The sequence below is a fragment of the Coturnix japonica genome, chromosome 10, assembly GCF_001577835.2.
Source record: "Coturnix japonica isolate 7356 chromosome 10, Coturnix japonica 2.1, whole genome shotgun sequence".
NCBI lineage: Eukaryota > Metazoa > Chordata > Aves > Galliformes > Phasianidae > Coturnix > Coturnix japonica.
In genome coordinates this window covers 1,100,205-1,120,614 of record NC_029525.1, presented here as the reverse complement: position 1 = coordinate 1,120,614, position 20,410 = coordinate 1,100,205, and the positions used below count along the sequence as shown (strand labels likewise).

General features: G+C 47.6%; 1 protein-coding gene and 1 long non-coding RNA gene across 4 annotated transcripts in view; one reads left to right on the top strand and one right to left on the bottom strand.

Annotated features, from left to right (window-relative positions):
- The window catches only part of LOC107318504, a 93,422-nt gene extending 83,705 nt beyond the window's left edge, over nucleotides 1-9,717 (bottom strand). For both annotated transcript variants that reach the window (XR_001557382.2, XR_001557383.2), the window contains exons 1-2: nucleotides 9,248-9,717; nucleotides 8,539-8,660 (exon numbers count right to left, since the gene is read on the bottom strand). This is a non-coding gene — a long non-coding RNA (uncharacterized LOC107318504). The remainder of the gene's footprint in view (nucleotides 1-8,538; nucleotides 8,661-9,247) is intronic.
- Nucleotides 9,718-9,884: 167 nt separating this feature from the next.
- Nucleotides 9,885-19,169, top strand: ADPGK (ADP dependent glucokinase). Of its 2 annotated transcripts, none has more exons than XM_015872382.2 (7): nucleotides 9,885-10,174; nucleotides 12,975-13,200; nucleotides 13,838-13,900; nucleotides 14,531-14,651; nucleotides 15,151-15,347; nucleotides 15,997-16,095; nucleotides 16,773-19,169. In XM_015872382.2, the coding sequence occupies exons 1-7, from the start codon at nucleotides 9,960-9,962 to the stop codon at nucleotides 17,319-17,321; spliced, it is 1,470 nt and encodes a 489-aa protein (XP_015727868.1). In that variant the 5' UTR covers nucleotides 9,885-9,959; the 3' UTR covers nucleotides 17,322-19,169. The 2 variants fall into 2 exon arrangements, with proteins under 2 accessions (XP_015727868.1, XP_015727866.1); XM_015872380.2 differs by having other exon boundaries at nucleotides 9,960-10,174; nucleotides 16,770-19,169.
- The last annotated feature ends 1,241 nt before the right edge of the window (nucleotides 19,170-20,410 follow it).

Here is a 20,410-nt window from a genome sequence, read left to right as displayed (position 1 = left end):
CAGGCCTTCACTTGAAGAGAAGACCACGCTCAGTAACACCTCAACACTCACAACAAAACACAGCACTGCCATGACACACTGGACTGTTACCTCCTCTCTGACAGCAGTGAATTGTGTGAAGCCTGGGAAAGAGACAGCAAGCAATCATTCACTGGTCACCCTCCAGACACAGATGGCTTCATAACCCTCCAGGACGTTTCTCCGGAGCATCTCTGCTTGACACTGAAGCATGCCATTAGTTCAGCTTCTGTACAGAAGCTGGTCCAGATCAGCAATCATCTTCGTTGCTCTTTCCAAAGATATATATATTTTATTTTTAATATAAAGCAGTTTTTTTGAGATGAGCAGGCAACCAGAACTACTCTTATAAGCTGCACTCAGCTAAAGAGAGTGTTTTGTCCAAGTAAAACTAGCAGCTGTCTTTGGAGCAAGTCACAGGCAGGTCTAATCAGTTTCCTTCAGAGGCAGACAATGCACTCACTCGCAGTTAAAGTCTTCTACACGCTTGATATTTCAACTGGAGTTAAAGGATGAAACAATAAAGTGACACAATAATCTGCTTTGACAACTCTGGCATAGTGAATACATCAGCTGTTATGTCTGAAATAAGGTAGAAAAGGATCACTGCTTTCTTCTTTATAATTGCAAAGGAGGAGAGTCTTTCTTGCATGTTCAGCACAGAGGTGCTGCCAGGGCTTTCTCTGTTAGCCTACCTGCCCACTGGGCCTTGTCTCCCAGAGCACCACCAAGTGGGCCTTCAATGCTATGAGCTGAACAGCCACTTGCCCAAGAGATGAGCTTTGCTCTAAGTTGCTGAGAAGAGCCCAACCACCTAAATTAGCCTGAAGCCACTGCAAAATAGCATTAATTCCTGCAACATTCATGAAGCATCATCTCCAAGCTCATAACATGAATACAACAGCATAAAATAACGTGCAGACTTTTGAAGGAACTCTCAGGAACCTATGGGTCAGTAAGCCATATGGCCACAAAGCTGGAATCTACCTGACTCTCAGTTCACGCTCCTTTCACAGAATCACAGAACTGTAGGGGTTGGAAGGGACCTCTAGAGATCATCGAGTCCAACCCCCTTGCAAAGCAGGCTCCCTACCACCATGTCAACAGGAAGGCGTCCAGGCGGGTCTTAAATATCTCCAGAGAAGGAGACTCCCACCACCTCCCTGGGCAGCCAGTTCAGTGCTCCGTCACCCTCACTGTAAAGAAGTTCTTCCGCACATTCATACGGAACTTCCTATGCTGTACTTTCATCCCATTACCCCTAGTCCTATCCCCACGCACTACTGAAAAGAGACCAGACTCACCACTATGGCTCCCACACCTCAGGTATTTATAAACCTGGATCAAGTCCCTCTCAGCCGTTTTTTCTTCAAGGCTAAACAGACCCAGTTCCCTAAGTCTCTCCTCATAGTGAGATGCTCCAGGCCCTTCAGCATCTTAGTGGCCCTCCGCTGACTCTTTCCAAGAGATCTCTGTCTTTTTTGTACTGGCGAGCCAGAACTGGACACAATATTCCAGATGAGGCCTCACAGGGCAGAGTAGAGGGGGAGGATCACCTCCTTCGACCTGCCGGACCACTTCTCTTTCTAATACACCCCAGTATGCCATTGGCCTTTTTGGCTACAAGGGCACCCTGGACTTGTACTTTTTGCTTTGCTTCCTCCACTCAGGATCCTCGAACTCCACCATCTGCATGGTCACTACATCCCAAGCTGCCCCCAACTTTTACTTCCTTAACAAGTCCTTCCTTATTGCTGAGAATAAGGTCCAGCAACGCCCACCCGCGTCAGTTTCCTCTACCACCTCATCAGGAAGTTATCTTCAATGCACTGCAAGAATTGTCTGGAACCGTGCATTGCCTGGCCATGTTGGTCCGTCCAGCAATATCTGGATAATTGAAATCCCCCATAAAGTACCAGTGCCTGGCAGTGTGCCGCTACTTCCAGTTGCTTATGGAAGGCCTCATCAACCTCCTCCTCCTGATCAGGAGGCCTGTAGTACACACCCACAACAGTGTGTCCCCTTTTGCCAGCCTGGCCCTTGATTCTCACCCACAAGCTCTCGACTTCTACATTACTCTCCCCCAGGTGGAGTTCAATACATTCTAGCTGCTCTCTCACATAAAGAGCAACTCCACCACCCCGCCTTGCCAGCCGATCTTTCCTAAAAAGCACATAGCCCTCCATGACAACATTCCAGTCATGCGAGCTGTCCCACCACGTCTCCGTGATCGCAATGAGATCATGGCCACTTGACCGCACACAGAGCTCCAATTCTTCCTGTTTATTCCCCATGCTTCGCGCGTTGGTATACAGGCACTTGAGAGAGGCAGCATCTCCCCACCCCTCTCCATGCCTTTTAACTCCATTGTCTGCACCCAGCGAGCTCTGCTTTAAGTCTTTGGTGAGCTGTGTCTCCTTGTCATACACAATGCCCAGCCTAGAGGCAGCACATCCTCACAGCAGCTACAGGTGCCTCAGAACTACAAAGGGAAAATGAATTTCCTGCTCAAAGTGTCTCAGTAATATCTGCATGGTAGTGTAAGTCAGAACAGACATCAAACAGTATTTACAATAGCACAGATTCTGTTCTGGATTTCTGTGATCGAGTTAGTATTATTCTCAGAGCATAAGAAACTACTTACTTTGAAATCTGTTCATCTCCTTTCCCCTATAACAAGCCTCACCTCCCCTTCACTTCCCTGCCTCCTTTTTGTTTTACAGAACATCTTTCCGAGTGTTTCACACGCACATCACTTTACTCAGCCACATTTCTTTCAGAGAGGCTTCAACTTGTCCACATGTTGTCTGCCCTCCTCTGCTGATTAAGATAAATCTGTTTTCACAGACAATCACTGTCATTGGATCATCCTACACCAGGCCCTCCACACCTTACACAGAAGGAGAATAGCACCACAACTTTGTTAAAGCAAGTCCTGTTGCTAAAACCCCTGTGGACAGATCTGTAGGAGATACTTTTTCTATACTCCACTGTTTGTGAGTGGTGTTCGTTAATATATGACATGGGGATGCATACGAGTAGTTTACAATATGAACTATGAAATATACAAATAGTTTTGGCAGTCTCGCTGGTGAAATTTTCCAACAGCTGCCTCTCAGTAGACCAATACATAAATTTATTGCAAAACACAATTTGGGGCTTCAGTTCACATGATAAAACGTGCCGAGCTCTAAAGGCACATTGCATCCATCAGCACATTGCCTGCCCGTCAGAAAGCAGAGCGTGGCACTGATTGCTACAGCCCTCAGCCCCCATTCCTTGAGCTGCAGCACAGCCTACACTGCTCTTCACCCAACACAATTCTTCCACAGCTGTGATGAGAATGAGACACTTTTTGCTGGTAAAACTGCGTGGCTCTCAGCTAGAGATCATGCCTCTTCCTTCTCTTATGCTCACAGAACTCTGAGCTGAGCGTGCCCTACCCGTTGGCAAAGTAACCTCAGCATGCTCTCACATACAGCTCTGCAAGCAGGCAGAACTAAGGACAGCAAACACTTGGGTTTCTCTGTTCTAGTCTAGCCAGGAGCACCTACAGCCTTCTTCTACACTCCTGCCACAGCAAGAGCCTAAATTAAAGCCTAAAGGGTTGCAAATGAAAGGCTTCACAGAGATCTGTTTCTTAGGAGTTTTCTTGAATGGTAATAGAAGTAAGTGATCCATTTGTGATGTATAATTTTGCTGATATGGTGGTACTACTCCAATCTGTTAGAGGAACACGCTGATAACATTGTTTAGCAGCAGTCTGTCTGCCCTCGCTGCTGCAATACTAGAGAGACATCGAACATTTAAAACCAGGCTCACAATGGCACCAGCATCACCAACATGATGAGAACAGAGTTTGTAGTGGATGCAATAAGGAACACAAAGTATGTTTTAGATACAACCCACACCATGCTCCCCAGTTCCTATGTAGATTGGATAGATCTAGTGGACTGAAGAATATTTCACGAGCTTTGTTTCCACATTTCCTTTCCCAAGGTTGGGCATCTGTCATTCATCTTCTACCTTGCTGAAGAAGCTGCAATAGAAGAAAGCACTTAAAGCACTGCTTTATCTTGCTCATATCAGATGTAGATCTATCCTTTCTTCCGGGTCATTATACAATGTCATCACCCAGCAGCTCTCACAGGACTGTTTACAGGCCAGACCTGTCAGATAACGAGGCGTTTAGCCGGCCTGTTGTTCTGCAGCTCTCAACAACTGGCAGCCCTGCTCGCAGCCGGATCTGCTGCAGGAAGGGGGCCCAAGCCCTACCAGCCAGAGCAGGTGGCTTATGGCAGGCCCCAGAGCAAAGCCAGCACACAGGCTGCATTTAGAAGTAGGGACTTCAGGCTCAGCTCAATTTCACACTCACAAGCTAACAGGACACAATCGTTCACATCCATCCATCTTCTGAGAAGGAAACCTCTCCCACCTGGCTCCCTTCTTTTTGCTGTTCTACTTGGCTAGGTTTCTCTATCTCTTTCTCTAAGCCTATCATCCCACATGCTAATACTTCCCAGGCTTCCTAACTTCCCCCCTACTTCCAAAGGACATGTTTCCAGTTGGCGCTGCTGCACTAACTTGCAGTCTCATCAGAACAAGAATAGCATTAGAGAACTATTAGAGTAGGAACTAGGAATCATCTAGTCCAACCATCAGCCCAGTAAACACGTCCTTAAGTGCCACATCTCTGCCTTTCTTGGATGTCTCCAGGGACAGCGACTCCACCACCACCCTGGGCAGCCTGTGCCAATGCAGTACCACTCCTTTGGTGGCCATTCCTTCTCATCATATCACAGCTACCAGAGAGCAGAAGCTGACCTCCATCTCGCCACGATCTCATTTCTGGGAATGAGAAATAAGAGAAGTAAGGTCCCCCTTGAGCCTCCTCCAGGCTGACCCGTCCCAGCTCCCTCAGCCACTTGTGCTCCAAACCTCTCACAGCTCTGCTGCCTGTCTCTGGGCACACTCCAGGGCCTCAATATCTTTCTTACTGTGAAAGGCGCAAAACAACAGAGCATTTGTGGCGCAGCCCCACCAGTGCTGAGTACAGGGAGATGATCACCTCCCTGCTCCTGCTGGCTGCACTGTTTCTGGCAAAAACCAGAATGCCATTGGCCTTCTTGGTCACCTGCTGCTTGCTCACATTCAGCCAAGCATCAACCAACAGCCCCAGAATTTTCCTCCACATATCTTGCCAGCCACTCTGCCCCAAGCCTTGTAGAGATGCACAGGGTTATCACGGCCAGAGTGCAGGACCCAGCCCTGGTCTTGTTGAGGCTTATCCCATTGGCCTCAGCCCATTGCAGGCCCACTGTAGGGCCTTCCTGCACTCACACAAATCAATGCTTCCTCCCAACTTGGTGTCATCTGCAAACGGTGCATTCAGTCCCCTCACCCAGATCACCAATAGAAATATCAAACAGGGTCTGCCCCCTGAAGAGGGACATGACCGCTCATGACCGATTGCCAGCTGGATTTAATTCCACTTGCCACCACTCTCTGTTTCATTCCTTCAGCCAATTCCTTACCCAGCCAAGAGTACACCTGTGCAAGCCACGGGCTGCAGCTTCTGCAGGAGAGTGCTGTGGGAGACAGAGCCAAAGGCTTTCATGAAATCTAGGTAGATTACAGTCACAGCCTTTCCCTCACGCACCAGAAAGGTCACCTGAACACAGAACGCAATGAGGTTGGCCAAGCAGCAGCTGCCTTTCATGAACCTGTGCAGGCTGGGCCTGATCCCCTGGTTGTCCCATACCTGCAAGTCCTCAAAACAAATTTTTCTCGCGTATTCCTTGATAATTTCCTAACCAGTCTTCTTCTGACAAAGGGTTTACTCCCTCAATTTCTGATGATCTGGGCTATTTTCTCCACTAACAGGGCAATACTTCCTGTGCACAGGCTGCCGCTGCCAAGAACTCAAACAGCTCAGGGTATTCAGCAGCACACTTGGTGGCTCACTCTTGCTCCAGCTCCTAGGCTTTCTGCTGGAGAGCAGGCTCAGCACTGCAGGGTGTGAGCCACCAGTGCTACAGAACCCAGCAATTTGGCTCAAACTGAAAGCAGCGCATAATTTTGGATCTGGATGTTCCCAGCTCCAGCTCTGATGCATCAGCCAAGATGGAATCCATTCCACCCCCCATTGCTGAGCTCAAAAAAAACGATGGCAAGACCTCCAAATAAGACAGATTTATAAGCATGAGGCAGGGTGGGAAGAAAAATCCTCTGCACAGTAAGATTGCTTCTGCAGCAGCGAGGCTCTTATGTGGTGGTTCAGATTCTGCAGAACACCCAAACAACTGGCATCTGACAGCTTCACACTAGCATTGCTTCCAAACTCTAATCCTGGGTACAGACAATGCTTGTCCTAATTAAGTAATTTAAATGGGGACTTGCATCTTTCCTGTACTACTCTAGTTCTGAAGCGCTGCGCTACTGATGAGTGTTTTGCAACTGCCAAGACATGAAAGCGTGTTTGTTATTAACACATCACTATATAATTAGGGGACTTAGCAGGGGGCTGGGTATTCTCATGTTCTTTTTCCACTGGCAGGGACATTGCTAGATGAAAGTCTCTAGGTATCCCGTTAGGTGACAAGTGAAAATGAGTTCTGTGGCCAAAACCAAGCGATTTGGCACAATTTAGGAGAGAGATGGTATTTTCTGCTCAAAAAGGCCCCAGAATTGGAACAGCAGGAGGTGTTACAGATCAAGATTGAGATGCGGTGGCCAAGCTGGGCATGTGTCATGGAGCAGAGAAGCAGTGGGTGCTCAAGTCCAGGGCTGAGATATGTTGGCAGTGCTGAGATGGGGAATGCTGCCCAATTTCTGAGCACAGCACAGAGTCTGTATTTTAATTGGAGTTCCTCTGCTCATCTGCATGGTTCAGTGCAAACTGCTGAATTTTCCCGGCCATTACTGGGTCCCACCCAAAAAGCCTATTTTCCACTTTCTCCAACTCCTGTAGCAGCAACCAGTCATGCTCATACGTTCTGTTACTGGCTCCCACTAAATGTCACAGGTCAAGCATCAGAAACATCCACAGCAATTCCATGAGTTTGGACAGATATATGGCTGCTGCACTAATGAGTTTCAAATTCGGACTAAACAAGGACTGCAATCAAAGAGAGGAGGGTGTGGGATTTCAGGGTAAGGTTTGATCTCAGAGAACGCACAGACAACACCTGAATAATTGACTTAAGGAAGCCTAGGGAGCGCAGAGACGCAGTAATACGATGGGAGTGCTGGCTGCCTCAGGAGGCAACAGCCTGCAGCCATCTGCAATGCAAATCCTACCTTGAGTGCTACCTAATGTTTATTGGGTGCAGCTAAAGATTCGGTCCCAGGCATTAAAGATATGCATGACCGATCCCACCAACAATGAAGGAATTAATAGTTTGAGAAAAACTCCTTCCCGCATTGTGCGCATGCCTACAGTTTAAGATGGCCAAAGTAGGTCAAAAGGAATGACTCCATTTGAATATGTAAATTCAACTTAATAAGGAGTAAAAACAATTGCTTGTGAGTTCAAGCTACAAAAGAAAGCAACAAAAAAGAACAACAAAAAAACCAGTTCTCCACAGTTCCTTTGGGAACTCAAAGCTCTGGCTTTCACCCCTCCCTGTTATTCCTCTGCTTGCCTGCCCTCATCTCCTTTCCTCTCACTTCCTGCCTAATAAGATTCTGGCAAACCCCCATGTCTCAAAACTGAGCCTGTGATCAGAAAAGCAAACTCAGTAAGGTCATTAAGAAGCTCGTGCATAAAGGTTTGCGAGCACTGAGTGGCTGCTGAGAGCACATGCTCTGTGTGCAACTCTCCATAGCTAATTTTCAAAAGAAGCATTTCCCTGCTTGTTTGTCTGCCCCCTGCAGACAAAGTTTCCCCCTCAGTTTTTTCTTTTCTTTTGCTAACGGGAGCAAATTCAGTTTCCAGTAACTGAAAACTGATTAAAACTGCCTTTGTTGTACACCCCCTCCAAGTCACAAGCAGCTCATACCACGAAACTGCATCAAGAAAAGGACCGCTTATACAAAGGACTTCATATAATCAGGAAGAAGAAATGCAGAATAACCCTAGAGGTGAAGTTTTACCTCTTTGAGATCTACCAACTCTTCCTGTATTAACAAGTATTCCAGCAAAAGTTGTTAAAATCATGATGTCATGCCTTCAAATTAACACACAAACCCAAAACAATTAAACAGGTATTTAATTAATACTTTGCTACTCAATTCTGAGTCATTGTACAAATCCAGCAGCCCTGTACCCTATCACCTCTAACTAAAGTCTGTGGGATTCTGGGTGGCTCAAGGGACGAGAAACAAGGTGCTACATTTTGGTTGGGAGCTGACAGTTCCACCTCTAAATTACATTTTCCAAGCAAATCTAGATCTGTATTAGCTTAAAACAAGCGTGAACCAAAGCTGCTCATTAGCTCTGTAACTGAACAGGTTCAGTAAGGGAATTTTTCTTCTTATCGCCAGCAGGAATCAAGATCATAAAACAAATCTTTCAATTACCTTTGCAGCCTCAATCAAGTCCACTGACACAACTGGTCACGGAGCTGGAATGTCAGCAGTTTGCAGAAACCAAACAGCAGTGGTTCCTCCCAGGCAGGTTTAACGTGGACACTGTACCTGTCCTGGGAGTAAGAAAACAAACAAAAGGACAACTTTAGACTTCAGGGCAGCAACGCAGAACACAACGTTAGCATCAGATGAAGAACTAACCACCCCACATTGGAATCACGGCTAACTCCCTGATGACCTACACTATTAGATGGGTTGTCTGCTCGCTGCCCAACCCTCTGATGGCACAGCACTAATCACGGAGTCCCCGAGCTGTGTCAGCGCTGCAGGTGCCTTATGGGCTCTCTAATTATGACATTCTGTGACAAGCCTATAAATACACACGCTCCCACAGGTAAAAACCCGATTGCACTGAGCAATGAGAGGCTCCTGTGTTGGCTGCATCCAACCAGCAGCACCGCATTAACCAAGGGCTGCACCTGGGAAGCCCAGGGGTACAACAGCAAGGCTTCATAGTACACAGAGCAGCAGGAAAAGGGCCAAAAAGGGTAAACTAGTTTTACACAAAGGCCTACTGACAAAACCCGAAGCCTTCCACCAGCCCATCTCCCTCACTGTTTGTTTTGTCAGAGTGTGAGAAAGTGACACCCATCACAACACGGAGCTGAGTAAGGGAATTATCAGCTCGCAGCCAACGCACCGCCACGCAGCTGTCAAACTCCCGCACACTTGTCGGCAGCCTCACAGCCGATGTGTCACCGAGGGCCGCCTCCCTGCTCTTAAAGTTCTATTTCCAATACGGGCAGCGCTTCCTGCGGAGCTCAGCATCGTGAGCTGCGCCACTGAGGAGAAGGTTGAAGAACACGGAGCAGATATACGGCCCGTGAGCCCATAGAGCTGCTGGGCAGCGGCTGACAGAGAAGGAATGACGGCCTGAGGAAGGTGAAGATGAACGCAGCTCCACCTGTGGGACTGAGCCCAGTGAGGACCGAGCCCTGACGGAGGCACTGGGACAGCGCTCCCCTCGGTCTGCACAGCACCCACTCCCCACGGGCAGGGACCAGGCTCCCCCGGTCCGGACATCCCCGGGCACCCTGAGAAGGCCCCGACGGCCTTGAGGAGGCCGCTCCTCCCGCCATTTCCCCTCACGAAGCACCGCTAAGCTTACGCTTCCCCCTTATTCCCGTAGCTCAGCTACGCCCGCAGCGCAGCCGCACCTCGTTGCGGTACGCAAACGGCGCAGGGATGGAGAGGCTACGCACTTCACGTAGAGCCCGCCCCGATTCCCGAAGCGGCTTTACGACAGCCGGGACCCGGCGGGGGCGGGGCGCTACGGAGGCGGCGTAAGGAGGGCCCCCGCGTCCAGCCCTCCCGCCTTCCTCCCCCTCGGACGTGGCGGGGGCCGGGCCGCGATGTGGCGGCGCTCCGTGTGCGTGGGCCTGCTGGCCCTGGCGCTGGGCTACCTTTGCCTGCTGGGCCCCCCGCTGCCCCCTGCCGTCCTGCAGCACCTCCCCGCCTCTCTGCTGGGCGGGCTGAGCCGCGCCGGCTCCTTGGAGAGCCGCATGGTGGCGGCCTGGCAGGCGGCCATCGTCCGCCCGGCGCGGGGCTGGGGGCGCGTCGCCGTCGGGTAGGTCACCGCGTGTGCGGGGGTCGCGGGGCTCGAGCGGCGGGCGGAGCGTGTCACCTGCATCGCCCAGCGGGACGGGGCTGCTGCCCTCAGCTGAGCGGAGATGGGCGAGATCGAGTGGCCGAGCCACGGTTCTGTGTGTGCACAGAGGATGACTCGGGGAGAGCGGGTCGTTACACATAGAGCAGGGCCGGCGGGGGATGGTTGGACACAGCGCGGCCTGCTTACAAAGGTAGAGGTGGAAAGAAGCCGGTGGTACCATGGGATGCAACAAGGACGTGGCCAATGGGCCCAGGGAGGTGATCTCCCCTCTGCTCTGCCCTGCTGAGGCGGGTCCAGCTCAGTGCTCACCAGTTCCTAAAGCACAGATTCTCTAATGAGAGTGTCGTAGTGGAGCCATGGAGGTGCTTGGGAGCCTGGAAAGGCTGAGAGACATGGGACTGTTCAGCCTGGAGAGGAGGATCTGGTCAATGTTTATCAGTATCTAAAGGGCAGAAGTCAAGTAGGGCCAGGCTCTTTTAGGCGGTGTGCAACAATAAGACAAGGGGCAGTGGGCACAGGCTTAAACATAGGAAGTTCCACACTGACACAAGGAAGGACTTGTTTTCTGTCAGTGACAGAGCAGGGAACAGGCTGCACAGAGAGGAGGTGGGTCTCCTTTGGAGATACTTAGACATGCCTGGACGCCTACCTGTGCAACCTGCTGCCTTAGCAGGGTTGGACTCTGTGATCTCTAGAGGTCCCCAACAGCTCTTACAGTTCTTTGGTTCTGTGAATGCAATCGAAAGGAAGAAATGAGAGAGGGAAGGGGACAGGAAAGAACAGTGGGCATTAAAACACCTGTGTGTGCATGGTGAAATCCAACCCTCTTTTTAACCTGCAAAGACATTCAGGAATGTCACATCGATCTGAAAAGCAGGGTTTAAATCTGTTAATCTTGGTATTATATATAGCACTTGACTCACCTTCTTTTAAATAGAAGGACATGACAGAATAACTTGTCTATGACCACGAGGTTCAGCCTTCAAGTGTTGGAAAAAGTTATTCAACATAATTGATGCAGGGCCGATACAGTGTTAGAGTCTGTCATGCTCTCCTGTTATTGATGCAGACTTTCTGCCCTGAATATGTTGTGAATAGTTGTTTCAATGTCTCATACCTTCTTCTCTTTCACCACCACCAGAAGAGACAGTTACCTTCAGTTTGTTCCTTGCCTTCTTCTTTGCCTTAAAGGGACTGATTGTCAATGTGTTTGTATATATATGTATAAAACAGATGCCCACACCAGACACACAGGGCCTCAAAGTTCACCAGCAGAAGCAGTTCATTAGTAGCACATTCCTGCTGTTAGGGGAGTTTATTGAAAGTAAGAAGTGTGTTAGCAGAGGAGGGAGAGGGAAGACAGCTGGAAGATGATTAGAAGCGTCTCACTTGAAAGGACTGTTACTTGGTTTATGTCCCCTCGTGTCTTTAATGATCATTAAAACATGAGATTGCTGACCTTTTGCTGCAGTGAGACCGTGGCTAAAACGCCATGGATGCTTATTGCTTCTTTGCTTTTCTCTGCTTGGCGAGGGGATTTTTCTCTCTTTAGTCTACCAGGCAATGCACAGCGCAGAGGATTTCTGTCCTAATACGAAGTGTGTTACGTGCTGCATTGAAAACCCTTGAGGTTTTTCATGTCCTTTATTCTGTAGGATGCAGCGTTGCTGTGCTGGGACCAAGTCATGCATCAAAGGTCATTGACAAGGAGGAATGGCCGTGTGTTTGGAGCTGGCATGTGAGCAGGTGCTGGTATTCGGAGTGTTGTGGACAGATGCTGAGTAGGTTGGAAGTCTTGAAAAAGCTTTGGAGATTGGCTGGATCCCTGTTGTGGAACAAACATGGGACAACAAACAAGTGCTCATAATTTTGCCCTGAAATACACCAATAATGCATGCTAGCTGTTTCCTGGGGACTTGGTTCCAGCCTAGAATTTTTCCTGTTCTCTTTGAATTCGACTCACTGTGTTTAAATTGCTGTAAGTTGTAAGGAGTGGGGACTGGAAGGCTTGTGCCACCGGTGTGATTTCATCCAAGTCTGCTAAGTCAGCCTTATAACTTCCCAACTGGTGCTGGATTCTTCTGTTTGAGAGGAGGCAGCAAGCTGTTTATAGGAATTTAGGATGGCTCTTTGGAAGTTGTGGTCTTTTAATTGTTGCAACTGAAAAGTGTCTCTCTTAACTTCTTGTAAACAGAACTGGTCCAGGTACGGGCTGTTCGTGTCTGTGGTTTTGGTTTTTGTTAATGGTAGCTGAAATTCAAGAGGTTGATGGGTAGATTTAAATATTTTCAGGTTAGTTTTGAACAGTTCTGAATTGCCTGCAGGTCTTAAACCAGAACTAGGATAATAAAAATGTCATCATTCTAGGAACTGAAAGTTAAAAATGCTATTATTATTGTGCTCATTTTTGAGCAAGCCTAGGACAGCAAAATAAGTGTAAAATAGATCAGAACGTACACAGCCAGCACTGAACATAAACAGCTTATGCTTTTTTGTTTTAATTCATTGCAACGTTAGAGTCCATCTCCTCGGCCCTGTGCTGGAACACAGTTAGAACGTGTCAGGAGAACCAAAGGACAGAACTGCAGGAAACTCCTATCTCTGTGTTTTCGCTTTTCTCATTTGGTTGCTTATTTTTCCTGAGGGCTGTCCAGAACTCACAGCAGACGTGGCTGGCTGGGAAGTGATGTCATTGTATTGTCTCACAGGTGCCCCAGCGCACAGTGGTTTCCCAGTATGCATTTTCCTTCACTTTCAGTGTCAATGCCTGTGTCGACGTGGTTGTGTCCGGTGTGAAGTTGTTGGAGGCACTTGGTCTTAAACCCGGCTCGGGAAAGAATCATGATGTCCTGAACTCCGGACAGGACCTGAGAGAAGCATTCACTCACTTCATGGAGAAAGGAGCGGCTGCCGAACGCTTCTTCAGCGACGCAGAGTCCTTCCATCACATCGCACAGGCTGCCTCAGAGCACCCTGGGGCACAGGTATGTCTTGCCTGTGTTTCTTACATTCTGCATCATTGATGACTTCTGTTCTCCCTAGGGAAAGTCATTAAGGGGAAAAAAAAACATGCTATAGCTAAGAACAGAACTCTGCACTAAATGGTAGGGCTTTGAATAGCCCATGCTTTGCTTGTATTCTTCAAACTGAAATGGCCATCCAAGATGTATGAATACTACTGGAGATACTTTTATGTTTCATGGGAGCCAGGTGGGGTTGATGATATCAAAGGGGCTCTAATGTCTCGTAATGAGGCAGAAGGCAAGGAAGTAGATCTGAGCGTTAGGGGTGCTCCAATTAGCTTCAGCACTTAATGAAAGGTTTAGATTCTCTCTAGAAGTAGGGGTGATAAAAAGAAAGAAGTAATTTCCTGAAGCCTCCCTTTTCAGAAGCAAAGATCTTTTGCTGTGATTATACTGGGTCTTCTGAAGCTACTTGGTACCTGTTTGACAGTTAGCTCATTGCCACAGACACTTTAATGCAGAAGAAGCTTCCACAGTTCTACTCACATGGTGTGGGCACAGCCCTGAAATGCTAAAATCTCGAGTCTCTTCAGATGACTAAGCATCTGTAAAGCTCTCGAAGCAAGGCCGTGCCTATACCTGCCCTTATGTTTTACAGCTCTACGTTGGAGGCAATGCTGCTCTCATTGGTCAGAAGCTTGCAGCAAATCCAGACCTGAAGGTAGGTGTTCCACAAATTCTATGCTATTTGCTATCTTTAATGAGGCTGAAAGTATGTCTCTGTAGATTTGGGAGATCTTGCACCTGTTTCGTAGGGCACAGCGGAACACGCCATTGGCCTCATAAACTGAAAAGCACAGTTGAGTTGTTTAATTCTTAATATTTTAAATCTGTTGTCTAGGAAATGTTTTCTAGTTTTTTGCTCCCTCTGAGTTGTTGGCTTTTGTCTTCATCTTCCCTCTAATAAAACAAATACGAATCTGTGTTGTCCTACTCCTCTCAATTTTTGCTCTCTTGTTCTAGTAGAAGTAGGTTTCTCTTTGGTGGTCATGTGGAGACCACACTGAAAGAGATCGGTGTAAGATCCTCACAGTGAGGCTGGAAGAGTGAACAGAGCTTGGTTTTAAAGCTGTGAAGCTTAAGTTGAGATTTCTGTAAAGTGAATGACCAAACACTGGAGGGGATACATTTTCCTGTATGAGAGCTGTCTCGCTCATCAGCTACTGCTGGGAAGAGATCAACTAATTTGGGACTGATGCATACATGGCATAGCTTTACACAGAATAAGATGGATCCTTCTACAAACTGAAATACTGGCAGGGGATCCTTGATTGGTTTTCTTGTTTTCTAGGTCCTCCTTTGTGGCCCAGTTGGTCCCAAGCTCCATGAACTACTAGATGACAATGTGGTCGTGCCACCTGAATCCATGCAGGAAAGAGATGAGTTCCATCTTATCCTGGAGTATCAAGCAGGTACCTTGCCAAAGGCTGAATGTTAGATGGGAACCCTGGGCATCACAAAGATATTCCTGGTTTTAAAGTTTGTTGATGTGTTGTTGTGGGGTTTTTGAATCAATTAATTCCAAAAGGACCGTGTAAGTTATCAGTGCTGGCAGCTGTCAGTGGGCTAATCTGGTAATTCCTTGCGCTGCAGGGAGCTGTGGTAGGTGAGCAGACATCTTACGTTCCTTTGAAACTTTATTTCTTTGTAATGCAGTTACTGTAAATACTGTCTCATGCTGCTGTGCTGCCATCCCTTTGGTTCTGTATTCTCCTGTGCTATAGCCTTCAGAAATAAAGTATACTTTGCACTTTGTTGGTTTATGTATCCTAAGCAGATATGGAGGTATAATTACGCTGGCAGTAGCTGTTAGTTGGGAAATCATGGCTCCAGGTTCCAATAGGATATCCCCCCAAATAATCTCTAGATGCATAGTCTGATTTCTAAGTGTTCCATTTTGCTCCACCCTAGGTGAAGAGTGGGGACAAGTGAAGGCACCCAACGCCAACCGCTTTATCTTCTCCCATGACCTATCAAATGGTGCCCTAAATATGCTGGAAGTGTTTGTGTCCAGCTTGGAGGAGTTTCAGCCTGATCTCGTGGTACTTTCAGGACTTCACATGATGGAAGGCCAGAGCAAGGAGATGCGACGCAGGCGACTTATGGAGGTAAGATACTTAAACACCAGCATCTCCTTAACTTCCATTCCAACAAACGTGCCCCAGCAAACTTTTGGCTTTCCAGGCTTCATGTTGTAAGTAGGCCACATCTTCAGGTCTCTGCATGCTAAAAGAAGAATGCAAACTCTAAGAACTGCAACAGTCTAATCTTGTTAGGTTCTGTGGGTTGTCTACAGCAAAACAGTTAGTGCTCCGACTGGCTGGCTGGGCAGACTGACATCATTCTTGGAGCCTACATAGTGGCTAACTACACTCTTTGTGTTCTATGTACTAAGGTGACCAAAGTTATAATCAAGTCTTCTTTAAGTGCTATCCCTTAGATAACTCAAAGGGCAGCATCCACCTTTGAGCCCAAAGGAGCTGTGCCAAGCTGTTTTTTTATTTAGAAATCTTTGCCTGTCTTACACTTGAGTGCCCTTCTCAGTACAACAAGCTAGTCTTCTTTCTCTTCTAACATCAGCTGTTTTGTGGCTGTTTCCGACTTCTGTTGTTATTAGTCTGTTAGAAAAGTGCTAATCTCTGGGTAGATTAGGGTTGGAATCAGTTTTCCTCCTCTGGAAACTCTGAAAAATACAGGTTGTTCTTATTCTCATTAGCAGGAAAGTGTTTTAGATGTTTTTTTCCTTTGCCTTTGCAGGCAGTAGCCTCCATCTCTGACATTCCTACTGACATTCCTATACACCTGGAGCTGGCCAGTATGACTGATCAGGACTTTATGAGCAACATTGTGCATCAGGTAACAAAAATGAGAAGACACACTCTTTTTATCAGTTTCCTTTTCTTTAGTATCACGGTGCACAGACTGGTAGGTGAATAGAGAAAGGAAAACTTGAAATTAGGCCTGTTGCTTTGACAAAAAATTAAGAACGTGGGTTTAATGCTTGCTGATGCATTCAGCTCACAGAGTATGGTCACCTTGGAGTAGAGTGTTTTGCAGATCTGAGCTTATTCAGCTACTTTCTAACAAACTTGCCATGTAGATGTGGCATGGGCTGTATTCTCTGCTGTGAAGACGTTTGGCAATCATAGGGAAAGATGACCAAGGAGAATACTCACAGCTCCACAGGTACAGGTTCCTTCAGTTGGTTTAGATTGAGCGGGATTGCAGATTTCTAGGGAAAACAAAGGATTTAAATTCGATCTTTTTAATTTCAGAAAACTCAATTTCCTGCAGTCCTTCCTTCTTGCAAGTCCTGATGGTCCACTGTCAAAGCAGGCGTGGCTCTAATACCAGTCTTAGGAATGTTTCATGTGGATTTGGTACTTGATTACGCCTTAAAGTGTGTCTAGAACATTAATGGCACAAAATGTACAATCGCCAGCAGACTGTAATGCACTTCTGTAGAATGGATGAGAACGCAGTCTGATCTCACTCTGAGAGAAAAATTCCTGTTCCCGTGTTCCTGTTAGCAGGTCTTTCCCCTGGTGAACTCCATTGGTCTGAATGAGCAGGAGCTGCTCTTCCTCACACAGTCAGCCTCTGGTCCCCATGCATCCCTGGCTTCCTGGAATGGCATCCCTGACGTGGGAGCTGTCAGCGACATCCTCTTCTGGATCCTGAAGGAGCACGGGAAGACTGCAGACCGGGCCTCAGATCTCACACGGATCCACTTCCACACGCTGGCCTACCACATCCTTGTCACAGTGGATGGGCACTGGGGCAACCAGGTGGCTGCCGTGGCTGCCGGAGCCAGAGCAGCAGGGGCACAGGCCTGTGCAACTGAAACCATCGACACCAGCAAAGTCTTTCTTAAAGCTCCTCTGGAGTTTGTGACCTCCCAGATAGAGGCACCTTCCAAAATATCCTTAAATCCAGACGAGCCGGTGGTGCATTGGCACAGAGAAGGCATCTCCTTCCATTTCACTCCTGTTTTGGTGTGCAAAGATCCCGTGCGGACCGTGGGACTTGGGGATGCTATTTCAGCTGAAGGACTGCTATACTCAGAAATAAATCTTCAGTAGAAGACTGAGATCCCCTTTGTCTCCAGTACTGTACGGTGTCTGAGGAGCCGTGCTGTTATTAGGATTTCAGCCAGTGCTGACATAGGAATAAAATCAGGGTACAGTGTATTTTCTGGATATAACAGAAGAGCCAAAGAATAATTCCAGGTGTAAACTGTCAGATACATTCCAGTCACTTTGCAGTGACTAGAACACGTTTAAGCGCGGAGGTTTTTGTATTTAATGTGAAAATTGGCTTTTCTTTGTCTTAAGCGTGTGGGGAGGGACACAAATAATCAGAATCCACATTTGCAGCAGGTCTTGCTCTTTGTAACTGCACATGGGCCTTGTCTGCTAGTGCTGGGAAGTGTAGCAGCCCTGAGAGCTTCCTCCCCATGGATCCCAGGGAGAGCACAGTGCTGCTCAGCCCTGCCTTGCTTACGATAAAGTAAAAATAGAAAGCTCCTGCATTATCTCCTTGCAGCACATGGTTAGGTGGCAGGAGCAAACCTTCCGCTCGCTCAGTGTGCTGATGAAATCCGTTCCTGACAAAATTACCTCTCAACCTCAGTGCCCCTGCAGCGGAGGGAGCCAGAGCCTGCAGATATGACGCACGCTGTTCCCACTCCTTAAATGCACGGGGAAAGGTGGGCTCGAGGCAGTGTAAATTATTTTGGGTATCTGTTGTTTCTGTCACTGACAGGATTCAGCTCGTTGCCTGCCGTTAGTCCTGGGGCAACTGAAAGTGAAGATATTTAGGGTTTATATTTGGGGAGACTGCTTGATTTTTTTTGTCGGGTAAATGACAGAACGTTACCTGTGTCTGCTACGTGCTAAATGCCAAGAGCCACAGGTGCGGGGGGCTCACTGCTTGCTCACTTTGCTAACAGCTGCTTACACGGGGTGTTGTGCAGCTTACAGCAACCTGTTGAGTGCGGGAGACTCATTTTTTGTTTGGGAACTGTTGTGCAGTTTCTCTGCCTTCTATTCAGATGGATTTATTAGGGAAGGGCCCTCAGAAGCTCTAAGTGTTCAGCAGGGAAGGCTGATGCAAGGCACCGGGTCGCTGGGCTGTCTTTGCTCTGAACAACCTTTGAAATTAAAAGAAATAGAGCTGTGTCTCATCAGTCCAATTGCAGAGTACCACGGCCTTGCTAGTTTAGAAGTCTTGTTTAATCTGCGTATTGTTTAATACACTATTTATATATATATATTTTACCTTTTGGTAGTAGCCCGCCACTGATTACACAGCATCACTATTCTTTTTGTCTCTTCCAGCATAGCTTTGTCCACTTCCAGGACCTATTTCCATAGCTATCATACGGATATGTTCAGTGTGAGTGGATTCAATGCAGCCAGCATGTCCGTGTGAGCCTGTGCTGTACCAGGATTGTAGGAGGTCAGTGTTTGCATGCGAGCAGCAGGGAGGAGAGTCAGGATCACTTGGGCTGGAGGGATCTGTTTCAGCAAGGCTGCTGTATGGCGTTGTGTGTTCTCCTGGTGGAAAATGCCATTGTGAATGCTCTGTAAGGACAAAAACTGACAGCTGTTTGAACTTGTATGGATGTCACGCAAGATGTTATATGCAATATGTATTTAACTGCCCCTCTCCCTCTGAGCAAAGTCTTCTGTGTTGTACCAGAGGAGAAATGGTCAGTGCTGTGTTTTCCTGTTGTGTATCCCATCCTGGCCTTCCGCTGACTCTCAGCATCTATCTCAGTGCAGGATCTCCATAAGACTGGAAGCCTTTCTCTTCAGTGTCTTTTTAAAGTTATTATTTATAAGCTGCAGTGCGGGACTTGGAGCTCTGGTTTAGTCTTCCTACAGGAAAAGAAAACAAATAAAAAATGTCTCCTGACAACCGTCTGAGAGGTCTGAGGCCATTAGTGGGGCATCTCGTAACCTTTGATCGGGGCTGGCTGGGACCACCAGCAGCTTCCCTGGCATCGGACCAGGCGGTGTAGGATCTGGAGCTGGAAATGAAAGCAAACCAAATACACACAGCTGTCACGAGCGATGCTCCTGCTGCTCTGCTTCCCATCTCTTCCATAAGCGTCTGCTGACAGGAGGCTCGTTGGGCTGTGGCTGCCTATTTTGGCTGTTTACAGTCAGGTAACTGTCCCAAGGGTAACTTTCACTTGTACTCAACACAAATGTTACAGGCGTTCATTCAATCTGCTTTCATGCACTGATAGATGTGAAGTACCTTTAAATGGGAGGGCTGGAACTTGTCCCTGGGCTGGTGTTTCTATCTATCCCCACTGCATTACTGTTGCTTTTAGTTCTTGGGTGGTTTGTTTTGTTTTTGCTGTGAAACACAAGCACATCGTGACTGGAATTCTGGTGGCCTGTTTGTCTTAAGAGTACTTAACAGTTTCTAATGGACTGGAGAACTAGTGGCTTGAAGCAGTGAAAGTTTTGATACGAGTACAAAGTTCTGATCTCCTGATCGTAGCACAGTAGGAGCTTCATTTTGGGGGAAAATAAATACATCTGTAGGCTTGTTGGTTGAAACAGCTGGAGCAGGGCCTGAGTGTGTCTCACATCCCACAGTCAGGGAGGAGGATTTAAGAGAGGGAAATGGGAACACAAGCTTGTGTTTGTGCTTTGTTCCAAAGATCTAAGTGGCTGGGGACAAGCAAACCTCTTTGCAGCGTGTTCTGCCTCCCGGACCTCGCTCCTGTCTGCCTTCCCCTCCAGCAGCAGAGGCTGACAAAACTCTTTAGCCAAACTTTATTGCAGACACAAAAAGTTTCTCTCTTCTCTGTTCAGAGATGTCAGATAAAGTTCTCTCATGCAATCGATGGATGCAGGTTGGAAACAAGCATGTCTGAGCGTTATCATCAGTGCCAGAAACCTGGGAGAGGCATTGGTTCTAAGCTGTTACAGTCCCTTTGTAAGCTGAACCCACTGCCAGCCTTCCCCGAACACACAGCAGCTGAAGGAAACAAATCCCAGCAGTTAAGGGTGAACAATCGCATTAAAATGCAAGTGGGGGAAACAGATATTCTGAAAACCTCACCCGTGATCCCAGTAGAACTGCTCAGTGCAGCCTGGTTAAAACAGGATTCAAAGCTCACCTGTCTCAAGAACCACAGCAGAAAACAGTG